This window comes from Oryzias latipes, chromosome 22, assembly GCF_002234675.1.
Source record: "Oryzias latipes chromosome 22, ASM223467v1".
NCBI lineage: Eukaryota > Metazoa > Chordata > Actinopteri > Beloniformes > Adrianichthyidae > Oryzias > Oryzias latipes.
This window is the reverse complement of record NC_019880.2, coordinates 2,134,367-2,146,003: the sequence shown is the minus strand read 5'-3', so window position 1 is coordinate 2,146,003 and position 11,637 is coordinate 2,134,367. Positions and strand designations below refer to the sequence as shown.

Sequence of the window (11,637 nt, the reverse complement as noted above, 5' to 3'; positions counted from 1 at the left end):
AATGCATTTATGACACTTATAATAATCAGAAAAATAATTCAAAAAAATACTAAACAAAGGCATGCATTTTTCCATTTACATAAATGAATGAAATGTTTGCATAAAATAATGACAACATTAATGACATCAGAAATTCCCGGGTCCAGATTTTCCATATAGAAAAGGCCTGAATCATGTTTGTACTGTCTTCTTCTAATTGATTTTCTATTGTGTTGCCGGCCGGTAGGTGGCGGTAATGCGTTTTCGTGCGGGTCTTCCCACCGCCATCAAAGGCTAGAGGAAGAACAAAGAGGTGTATCGCTGTGGCCGGATGTTCGGGCAGCAGGGAGGAACAACAAAGAGGAGGAGGACGGAGTTCCCAGGCTTCAAAACTATCCACTAGATGTCAACAATAACGTTACCGTTCATTTGTTAAAGTAAGCGCTCTTTCGACTAGTTGTTCTTTTGAAGAACCCGAGAGGTCTGAACTGCGCATGTTCGCGGGCGCTAGCCGCCCAGCGTTAGCCGTTACTGGCTAGCCCGTCGTTCGTTGTTTATACTTTCTAAAAGCTAAACCACCACGTGAGTCCTAATAAAAAGGCGTTAATTACTTTTGTTGTTATTAAATACATTTGTAATTATCTCGTGACTTTGTATTTTTTGTCATGACATGATCATGTAGCTTCTTCATATAAGCAGTCAACGTGAATGAAACTAGACGCATCCTTGGCTAAAAATGACATGTATTTAAAGTTTATTAATATTAACTAAACCTGCAGTGTTATCATCTCCTCTAAAAATGAAACTAACCTTAAATAGGCTTTTTTTAGACTATTTAGACGCGGTCGTAATGCTATGCTGTCATTTTTACAACCTAAACTTTGTCGTATAACCGCAACCTTTATCACTTTGTCTGTTTACATCAAGCTTCATTGCAAAACTGCACATTTCATCAGTCATACAATTAAACATAAAGACTTAATATAAATTTAGAATTCCTTCAGTAAAAATAAACGTTTATATTTATCACTTTAAATTCCTAAAACTAGTTCCCATTGGTTTTGTTGGTATGTCTTTTCTTTTGAATCCAAATGATGTCGTTTCTCTGTTTGAATCAGCCCTTTTCTCATTCTTTGGCGCCTCTCTAGAACCAGTGTTCTTTTTAAAGTTTCATTCTGCTTCCCAGTGAAACTATAAGAATGTAGCAGGGACCTTCTGTTTCAGCATTTGGAGAACCTGTATTTGAGTCCAGAATGGACGGAGATGGGCCGTTCTGATGCTTTCTCGTCTTTTCCAGGTTCCCAGAGTTCGATTTGCATGAAGACAAGCGCCAGCCGAGCCGGCCATGGCGAACAACGCAGAGGATGTTGAAAACAACTTTATGGTCGGTTTAAAGGCATCTAGCTTATTTCACTTATTTCACAACTTGAGGGGGATTGGAGAACTTTTAAGTTTAGTTTGTTGTTTCTGGTCTTTTAAATCTAATTTTTGTTTTACTGTAAGTGAAATTACACAAATGCATCACTCAACACAAAAACATATTAAAGATCACAACAACAAAAAGCAAAACAGATGATAAAGCAAACATTACATTCAAGAAATCAAAACAAGATTCCAGGAAACCAAAATATAATTCCAAGAAAAATGGAAACAAAATCAAAAGTAATTTCCAGATAAAATAAAATAATTCAAATAAAAAAAGAACCTAAAGTTTCAGCAGGAAGATATGTAGTTTGGCGAAATCTTCAGATGGAAGAGATTTCCTGAAGCTTCTAGCCGCGCCCATTGCAAAAGTTGGGTGTTTGATCAATTAACTCCTTTAGCACAGTTCAGGCTAAACATCCTCCTCTTCAAAATTCAAACGTTGTCATATTGTTTTGATTTCTTAAATGTAATAGTGTTTTTTTATGAATTGTGTTGCTTTTTAAATTGTGATCTTTAATGTTTTTGGGTTGTGTGATTTGCACTTCAGTGCCTAACAAATACTGCGTTTTTACTGAATAAATCAGAAACTAGGAGGAGTTCTGTGTTTATTATTTTGATGATGGTCGAGTTCTTCCTTCATAACCCTAGGAAGTCAAAGTCCTTTTTTATTGCAGGCCGCCTCCTAGCAACCTAGAAGCCAAAGTTGTGTGTTAATTGTGGAAAATGATTCATGAATCCACAAAGTACTTCTGCTTGGATGGAGTCTTGGTGAAGAACTCCCCTTTAATGGAGACGGTGGTCCTGAACTGCTGCAGAATGTCTTTTATTCTGAAAAGCAGCACTTATCTTTCATACTAGCGTCGTCTGGACTGAATAGCAGTCAATGTTTCAGACCTTTGCTCGGATCGGCCTCTGGAAACGTCTATACGACTCTTCTGCTCAGATTGCTTCATGGGTTCTTTGGGGGGGGGTGGAGGGTTACCGCTCCATGTCTGAACTTGCTTTTTAGTTCAGGAACGTTTTTGTGTTGTTTTTTTTTTTGTTTCTGATGGGACTTGTCCTCAGGCACAGCCAGCATTTCTAGTCTGTAATGGTTTCTGTGGGATGAAGTTTGTTTGGATGTTTGGTAAATCGGTGAGGTTCTTGTGGGTCACGAGGGTTTTGGACAATCCAGATGAGTGAGAATTGCTAAAAAAATGGTCTTAGGTGTCGATGGTGTTTATAATAGTAATGTTACCCGCTTCATATAAAAAGTTAGCAGACATAAACACTTTACTGTGTCTGCAGAATGATCAGTCCTCCAGGATTGCAAAACCTCAAAAGTTGATATTCCAGTTTGGGCTCAGAGCGTTTCTGCACAGAAGCTGCTGGTCAGCAGAAATGGACAAACCGGTTCAGCTGCAGCGTTTAGTTTTTGAGGCGGGTGTTGGAACTGTTGACCTCCCAGCTGGAAGCATGTTGTATGGAAAGAAAAAAGAGGGGTGGGGCCGCAGAAACACGTCTTCTTTCTTGACCCGCAGCAGATCTTTGCTTTTCTTTAAATGGACCCTTTTTACAAAATTTACATGCAGAACTCTGCTTGGAGTAACATGTTTGCATGAGTCACAGCGACATTCCGGTCGGCATTGATGACGTCTTGATGTGGCGTTGGTTTTCTACTCTCATCCAGAACCAGAAAAGTTTCCCTGGTGGGTCTTATGTTGTTAAAGACTCTGATCATCTATTTTCAAAGTGTTCCCGCTGATATTTTTATTGTGATTACGTCGTTTTTGTAGGACATAGAACATGAATAAATCAAAAACGCTGGTGCTGCTGTACAGGTATCGCAAGAGTTCATTGGAAATTCACCTCGGATTTTATGGCGCAGAACAACCCCGCTTCCTGTCAGCCGTTTCTTTACACGCCCTCCCACTAGCTTACAGCCCCTCACACCCCTTTAACTAAACCAATGAGTTATATCGCTAGAGGATATAACTTACGGTGGTGGAGTGCGACGCCATCTTCGTGAGGTCGTCGGCGCCCACATGGCAACACTTTCTATAGCCTTTGGTGGCATCTAAGTAGCTTTTATAATATATATATATATATATATATATATATATATATATATATATATATAAATGCATAGTTGCAGAACTTATTACAAAAAAAAATTAATACAAAGAATTTTTAAAAATAAATTTTAAACATGTAGAAGTTTGGACCTCTTTGACATGTAATTTAAATTATTTAGAAAAGCCCGAAAAATAATTCTACAGTAAGTCAATTATAACAATAAATAATAGCAATATATAAATAATAAGTCAATAATAATGAATCGATAATAATAACAATAAGTTAACTGTTAACAACAGATTTACAAAGAAAATCAATAGATTTACTGATTCGTGTGAGTGATCAATTTGTGTAACACAGATGTTGTGGTGTATCAAAATGTGTTTCCACAAAATGTTTTGAACATAGTCAGACTGTATTACTAGTTGGTACCACAGTGATCCATCTGGGTTTGCTCTTTTTATTGCTAAGATCCACTTTTTCCTGAAGTCTGAATCCATTGGAAACCTGCAAGAAAAGTTCAGTCACTGAGTCAGAAATGTATAAATCTATTTTACTATAATAGAATAGTCCTAGGATACTGTATATAGGTTTAACACAATAAAGTTTACATTTATGTCGACAGCAAATTATACGTACATAATGCAGCATGTTGATAACAGCCCTGCAGCATCATGCATGTCAACATGTTTTCTAGTAAAGAAGCCCCTGCAGCTTTAAAGAAATCTGAGAAATGTTCTGCCTTTCTCCTTCATGGACTAATTTCTCCGATTTTTGACAGTTGAAACCCGCATAATGAACCGTTATTATGCAAAAACTGTGTTCACATGCATGCACTGCAGCAGTGACTTGACCTCATCAAGATGGCGGCGCTCTCCTCCCATGTGGAACCACCTGATGTCTCCTCTAGCGATAGAACTCATTGAACTAAATTAACATTAGCTATCCAGCTGTACAGTTCTGACCCAGATTCCAGCTCAGACCAGGAAAACAAAGACGTCCATGGATCTATTTGTCTGCAGATGGATGATCAGAATGGAGCAGAGCAGGAAGTTTGTGGCTTCCGTCACCGATACGATCTTTTACAGACGGCATCCATTTTTCTGCTCCTGATTCACAAGGATTTGAACAAAGAAATACTCAAAAATGACTGATTTTAATCCGGATTTTTATGAAGTATAGGTCCTCCGTCATCAGAAAAATGCCTCAAGAAAATGTTAAAAACACAATTTACATTGAAGTGGATCTTTACCGTTGTAAAAGCCAAGACTTTCAGAAGATTTGGGATTAAAATGAACTCTGGGGAGTCAAAAAGGAACAGAAAACTGTTGATATTCATTGTTTTTGTGAATCAATGAGTATGAAAATGTTAAATTTTATATATTTTTTATTCTGACTGTTGATCATTTGGCAAAAGGTCACTGTCCAGATGGGATGGATGTTTCTGTAGGCTACGAGCTTCTGTGGGATGTGTTTTTACATCCGTGACTCAGCTGTCTCCTGGAGACGGTTCACGTAAAACGCTCTTTCCTCTCACAGCAGGGCCAGCCCGAGTCCGCTGCGGGTCCTGAGCCCCGCCAGCAGCAGCAGCAGCAGCAGGAGGGGGGGACGAGGTTGCGGACCAGGGGAGGTTCGGGCGTAGGGCGAGGCGAGGGCGGAGGCCCCGAGCAGAACGGGCACCCGCCCGCCGCCCGTCCGGCAGTGCAAGAGGCGGAGGAAGACGAGGACGAGGAGATGACCTTGAAATACGGGGCCAAGCACGTCATCATGCTCTTCGTTCCCGTGACGCTCTGCATGGCCGTTGTCGTGGCAACCATAAAGTCCGTCGGCTTCTACACCCGAAAGGATGGACAGAGGCTGTGAGTGTTTTTGTCGGAGCGCTCGCATCCACCCGCAGACTGGGTGCAATGCAGCTTCTTAGCCACCAGGTGGAGCTAAAGCGGCGAGAACAGGCGTTTACTGAAGCCGAGTGAACTCAGGGCTGTTTACTGAAATGAAACCTTGGAATTAGACCTGTGCTTTTCTCCACCTCTGCAGGATTTACACGCCATTCCCCGAGGACACGGACACGGTGGGCCAGAGAGCCGTGAACTCCATCCTGAACGCCACCATCATGATCACGGTCATCATCGTCATGACGCTGGTGCTGGTGCTGCTGTACAAGTATCGCTGCTACAAGGTACAAGAAAGCTCGGCCCGCAGTCTTCCGGGACGTGAGCTTCATGGTCCCGTTTTACCGAGCAGATCAGACAGCGGAGGAAACATCAGACCCGACTGCTATTGCGTCAGCTCTGCTCAGGATTTAAAAAGTTCACTTCAAAGGTTCTTTTAGAAAAAGAGGAACTTATTCTGCAATGGTTACTGTCAGATGTGTTGGTTTAGTAATCCATTTAAGCATAGTGTTTCTAAATTCCAAGGTTCAGTAAACACATCATGCTTGAGGTTTGACACTGTCTCTTCATAAAGTTGGCGTTCTGTAGAGACGCTTACCTCAAACAAAATGATCGGCTGTTTTCATGTGAATATTTTTCAACCTCAGACACTTGAACTCATTTAAACTTTACGTTTACGGAGAATTCAAACCTTTTTATTCAAAGCATAATGTGAATATGTTCGAAGTTCTGCGTCTCGTCAATAGACTGTAAATGAGAACTGGACTGAGGGAGTGACGTCATCCATTGAAGATCATTTACGTCCGGCTCCAACTAAATGAAGTCAATTCGGTCGCCATGTTAGAACAAGATGTTGTCAGTCAGCAGGGAGTGGTCAGAGTCGACGTTTCTATGGCAACCACTCTCACCTATCGGGAGTGAGCTTGTTGGAAGGCCACATCCCTTGTGATTGGTGAGAGTGGTTGCCATAGAAACGATGACTCAGACCGACTCTGACCAATTACTGCTTACCTTTGACGTCTGGCTCCAACATGGCGGCGTCCGTATTGTGGAAAAATGGCGACTGGATTGACTTCATTTGGTTGGAGCTGGAAGTAAGACACTTTCTATGGATGGCGTCACACTTGGATACATGGAATGACTTGGACACATCTTGAGGTCTTTAAAGAGACGGCTGTTTTCAAAACCATCAGGCGATGGAACTTTTTTTTTTCCCATAGTTGCCCCGCCCCTTAAAACCTTTATCGCTTTCTCACAGCTGTTAGGAAAGAAGCTTGACTCGGAGCCAGAATCAGACAAAAATATGACGTCTTTTTGTGAAAAAAGTCCCGTTTCTCACCATCGCTTGCATGTTTGAAGATTTGCATGTTCTGTCTCTTGTGGGTAAATCAAAGCAAACTGTCTTTTTTTTTGTTGAAGCTAACCCGCCTCCTCTTCGTCCTTTCAGGTCATCCATGGCTGGCTCTTCCTCTCCTCCCTCTTCCTCCTCTTCTTCTTCTCCTACATCTACCTCCAGTAAGAGGCAGCTTTTTGTAGCTCCTTCCTGATGCCGGTGGCTAGTTTTCCCATCATGCCTCTGTTGCTTCTGACAGAGAAGTTTTCAAGACCTACAATGTGGCCATGGACTACTTCACCGTGGTGATCGTCATCTGGAACTTCGGCGTGGTGGGCATGATGTGCATCCACTGGAAGGGACCTCTGCGTCTGCAGCAGGCCTACCTCATCATGATCAGCGCCCTCATGGCTCTGGTCTTCATCAAGTACCTGCCGGAGTGGACCGCCTGGCTCATCCTGGCCGTCATCTCCGTCTACGGTAACCCCCCCCTTCCATCTGCCGTCTGACCTGTAGGTGCAGGAGTCTGCCCCCCACCCTTTGAAGATGGCCCTCATCTGGTTCGTTTTAGGCCGCGGTCTCAGAGAATTTATGAGCAGAATCGGGATAAAATCTGAATTGATGGATGCGTAACATCCATCGTCTTTGATGAGGGACAGGAAATGAAGGTCAGACAAGAAAAATACATTCATGCTCTGAAGAAAATCTAACATAATTAAACCTAAAAATAATTCAGATTTATAGCTGTAGCTAGTGAAGATGTTGGCGCTTCTGCCTTTAAATTACTTTCACATAAATCAGAAACGACAGAGACGAGCGTCCTTTCTGAAACTGCAGCGTCTCAGCCACAGAGTTTTCAAATGATCTTTTCACTTTAAGTGCTACTTTGCTTCTATATATCAACCATAACACAGATTTACACTCAACGGGTTTAACGCAGGAGTGGAAGGAGCCTCACCTCTCTTGTTTCTCCTCCCGCCCCACAGATCTACTGGCGGTTCTTTGCCCTAAAGGACCTCTGAGGATCCTGGTCGAGACGGCCCAGGAAAGAAACGAGCCCATCTTTCCTGCTCTCATCTACTCCTGTGAGGTCACACTTAAAACATCCCATAACAGTTTAGAATCCCTGATATGAACTGTGTGCTTTTACTTTGAAAGTTCATCTGCTGTTTTTGGACTGAACACCTGTTTGCTCCAAAAAATGAAAAATTACTTGTTTTGAGAGACTGAATTCCCCCCCCCCCCCCCCCCCCCCCCCCAGCTACAATGGTATGGCTCGTCAACATGGCCGACACGGGCGGGCCGAGAAGGGAATCCGCAGAGGAGACGCAGGAAGGTGAGCTGTGCGGTTTAAGGCGCTTTTCTTCCTTTTTCCTGTTCCCTAACGCGACCCGCATCTCCGATCAGCAGCGGCGCCGGAGCCGGCGGAGTCTCCGCCCCCCTTGAGCTCGCCGCAGGACGACGGAGGCTTCACCCCCTCCTGGGTCAGCCAACAGGAGCACCAGCTGGGGCAGCTGCAGTCCACGGAGGAGACCCGGCGGCAGATCCAGCAGATGCCTTCGGCTCGCCCGCCGGCGGAGGAGGATGAGGAGGAGCGTAAGTCCTGGGGGTCTGAGGAAGAAAATGGGATTGAAAACATTCAAGTGTTGAATGTGGCGTCCTGCCGTCCTCACAGGGGGCGTCAAACTGGGGCTGGGAGACTTCATCTTCTACAGCATGCTGGTGGGGAAGGCGGCGGCCAGCGGCGACTGGAACACCACGCTGGCCTGCTTCGTGGCCATCCTGATCGTGAGTGTGGGCCCGACAGTTTCAGCGTGCGTCGGTCTGCAGTCGCTCTGAATGTTTTGTCTGGTGTGTCCCCCCCCTCCCCTCCTGCAGGGCCTCTGTCTGACCCTGCTGCTCCTCGCCATCTTCAAGAAGGCGCTGCCCGCTCTGCCCATCTCCATCTTTTTCGGCCTGGTCTTCTACTTCGCCACCGACAACTTGGTGAGGCCCTTCATGGACAAGCTGGCGCTGCACCAGTTCTATATTTAGCGGGACGCCGTGAGCCCCCGCCCCCCCCACGTGCCCTCACAACAACACGAGAGGGCCCCCCCCCCCCCCCCCCCCAGCTGCTGGAACAAAAGACGGCAACGCAGCCCCCCCCCTGTTTCTGCTCTGCCTTCATTTCCTGAAGCTTTTAACGTCTCTGAGGCTTCGTCTCCGGTCCAACCAGCCGCCTCAGGTCCTTCAGGAGGTCGTCCCGCCCCTCGCGGCGGTCCGCAGGGGGCGGGTCTAAACTCTCCAATAAAGACATCCCGTCACATTTCTGAAACCCAACGGAAGCCAAGATCTTCAAAGCCTTCACCGAATGAGCGGACCTTCAGTGCCGGTTCTGCTCTGATTCTGCGCCGTCTGATTGTAAAAGAAAGCGACGTCGGGCCGGTTTGGGAGGGGGGGTCAAATCTGTCCGACGCCAAAGTGAAGCAATGTTGCAAAAAAAAAAAAAAAAGTGGAAGCAACTTACAAGTTTTATTGTAAAATTTCTGCGGAGGACTCGGAGCCTGAGGTGGACAGGACCGCTGGAGCAGTAGAAGGTTCAGTGCCTTGCTCAAGGGCATTTCAGTCTTTACCTGTAGTAAATGTTGCCGTGTGACTCCATCACGTGGTACCTGCTTCATCCTGGGGGGGTGAAGTCTTTTTGTTTTCTTGTTGTGTCCAAGGATTGTAACCTGTGACCGTTGGGTCACAAACTCTGAACCTTGAGCTGCAGCTAACCTGGATGCTCACCTGGTGCTGTCCGGTCCTATGCCCCGCCCCCATCGCTCACCTCCTGCAGCTGCGTTCACGCGCTCTTTGTCTTTTCTTTAGGAATTTAGGAGGAACCGACACTTCAAGGTTCTCCGGGTTGACCTGGAAAAATGCATTTCCTGCAGGAATGATGTTTAAAAGATCGAAACTTTCGTTCGATCAAACTGGGAACAGATTCTCTTCTGATCCTGAATTAAGGATTTCAAGTTTTACTGCAAAAAAAATAAAAAGACACCAAGATTCTGGAAAGATATCCAAAAACGTTGAAGAGGACCGATGGACCGTTTGTTGTTGCACTCAAGTTTGATTCTCACTGATGAAACACAAACTAAATAATTTCTCTGAGCCTGCTTGTCCCCCAATGTTTTTTTTTTTTTTTAATTCAAGAAGTTTGGTGATTTGCTTTTTTTCCTGTCTCTCACATGCATATATGTTATGCAAAGTTGAACAGAGTTTGTTCTTTTGTAATAAAATGTGAAAACAGATTTTTGTCTTTTGTTTTGGAACCCAAAAAAAAAAGACAACTTCCTGTTTGAATAAGAGAGACGTGAAGATGCTGGTCTTACGAGATGAAGGGATGAACTCTACTGTCCATGGCTTCTAAAAAAAACAACAATTTCTTCAACAGTCACCTGCAACCAAACGACTTTCAGAGATCTGAACGGTGTGCAAACCATTAAAGTATTCAGTGATAATGACAACCTTCAAGACATCGACCCTGATCAATTCTATGCAAATGTTACAGCATAGTTTACTATAAAAACTCTGTTGACCCAGAAGGAAGACTGTCAATCATTCACTTTAACAGCAGAAGCATGTAGACCAACTTTGGAGACATCAAAGACTATTTACAGAATATGGAACATTCCTTTGATATCATAACCATATCTGAAACTTGGTTCAGCCGCGACAAGGACGCTGACTTTGAATTGGAAAACCCTCAAACTTAACTCTATGAAGAGAGTAAATAAAAAAGGTGGAGGAGTCGCAGTATATGAAAAAAAATACGTTTACGGTAATTGTCAGTTGCAGTGGATGGAATACTGGAATGTCCTACAATTGAAATATGTAACGATTCAGGGAAGAAGGTCACTATAAGCTGTTTATTGGTCGCCAGGGTCAAGCTTGGGGGGGGGGCATAGGGGGACAGAGTGCAAGCTCCAGGCTAACCAGGTGAGCAGCCCCCCCAACGCGCCAGGAGGGCCCAACGCGGGACCCCGCCCCAGAGGAGTGTCCACAGCCCCAGACGAACACCTCATCACCACCTGGGAGTTCTGGACATCCCCCCACCCCAGCCCCAGGTATGAGCCAGGACCTCCCAAGGGAGACCCGCCCCGTGCTCCAGGCAGCCACCCACCCGGCCCACGGTCAGTCCAGGAGAGAGTAAAACAGGGGCCAGCCGCCCCCGCCCAGGAGGGGTACACCTGGGGGAAGAGGGGATCCACAAGAAGTGTTGTAAACATGGTCCGACCTGGCTGAGCTACAGTTGGAAATTTGGCGAGGCCCAGCAATCAGGGGAAGGGACCAGAACCCACACCACAGGGACTCGGACACCCCCAGGCTCAGGTGTGATGGGATCCCTGGCTCTTGGACTTGCCAGAGAACTCAGGGATCCCTCTCCCTGCGTGGAAAGAGGGCCGCCAAGCCCAGGAAGCCAGCACCCATGGAACACGGCCGCCGTGCCAGGGGCCCAGTACCCCCTACCAGGGATGGGGTAGGGTAGGGGATTCCAGTTGGCTTATCCGTGCTCCTGTTCCTGACCATGTAACTCGCCTCTACTACTGCTTCTACACCTGGCTGTGGATCCTGCCTCTTGGTCATCTCTGCTCTGTACCTGGTCGTGTACCTCGTCTCTGCTCCTGCTCCTACACCTGGCTGTGGATCCTGTCTGCGGCTCGACTCGCGCCCCTGACTGTCCCCCCAACTCTGGCTGGATGAAGCTCGTCTGCTGGACTTTAAATATGTAGTTGTAGGGTTAGATAAGTTAAGTCTTCTCTAAGAGTTCTGGTAAATCGCCTGTCCGTCCTGGGGGAGGATCCCTCCTTCAAGTGGGCACCCCTGAGGTTTCTTCATTTTTTTCGGAATCCGTTTTTTTTTTGTTTTTCCTTACCGCGAAGGGGGGGTCTAAGGGCAGGGATGGCAGTTTAGTTTAGTCAGTTAGTT

At 45.5% G+C, this 11,637-nt stretch overlaps 1 protein-coding gene across 3 annotated transcripts; it reads left to right on the top strand.

Moving 5' to 3' along the window:
* Nucleotides 1-259: 259 nt before the first annotated feature.
* On the top strand, nt 260-9,954 carry LOC101154844 (presenilin-1). Of its 3 annotated transcripts, none has more exons than XM_023951672.1 (11): nt 260-416; nt 1,277-1,363; nt 5,002-5,318; nt 5,497-5,638; nt 6,799-6,866; nt 6,944-7,164; nt 7,671-7,769; nt 7,946-8,020; nt 8,092-8,280; nt 8,360-8,472; nt 8,563-9,954. In XM_023951672.1, exons 2-11 carry the CDS (start codon nt 1,325-1,327, stop codon nt 8,716-8,718), a joined length of 1,419 nt encoding a protein of 472 aa, XP_023807440.1. In that variant the 5' UTR covers nt 260-416; nt 1,277-1,324; the 3' UTR covers nt 8,719-9,954. The 3 variants fall into 3 exon arrangements, with proteins under 3 accessions (XP_023807440.1, XP_023807441.1, XP_023807439.1); XM_023951673.1 differs by having other exon boundaries at nt 4,999-5,318; nt 8,095-8,280; XM_023951671.1 differs by having other exon boundaries at nt 4,999-5,318.
* Nucleotides 9,955-11,637: the final 1,683 nt, after the last annotated feature.

Coding starts and splice junctions, on each gene's coding strand:
- LOC101154844 (XM_023951671.1), top strand. CDS start 1,325: ATGGCGAACAACGCAGAGGATGTTGAAAACAACTTTATG. Junction 5,319..5,496: donor CGAAAGGATGGACAGAGGCT/GTGAGTGTTTTT, acceptor CCACCTCTGCAG/GATTTACACGCCATTCCCCG. Junction 8,473..8,562: donor GCTTCGTGGCCATCCTGATC/GTGAGTGTGGGC, acceptor CCCCTCCTGCAG/GGCCTCTGTCTGACCCTGCT.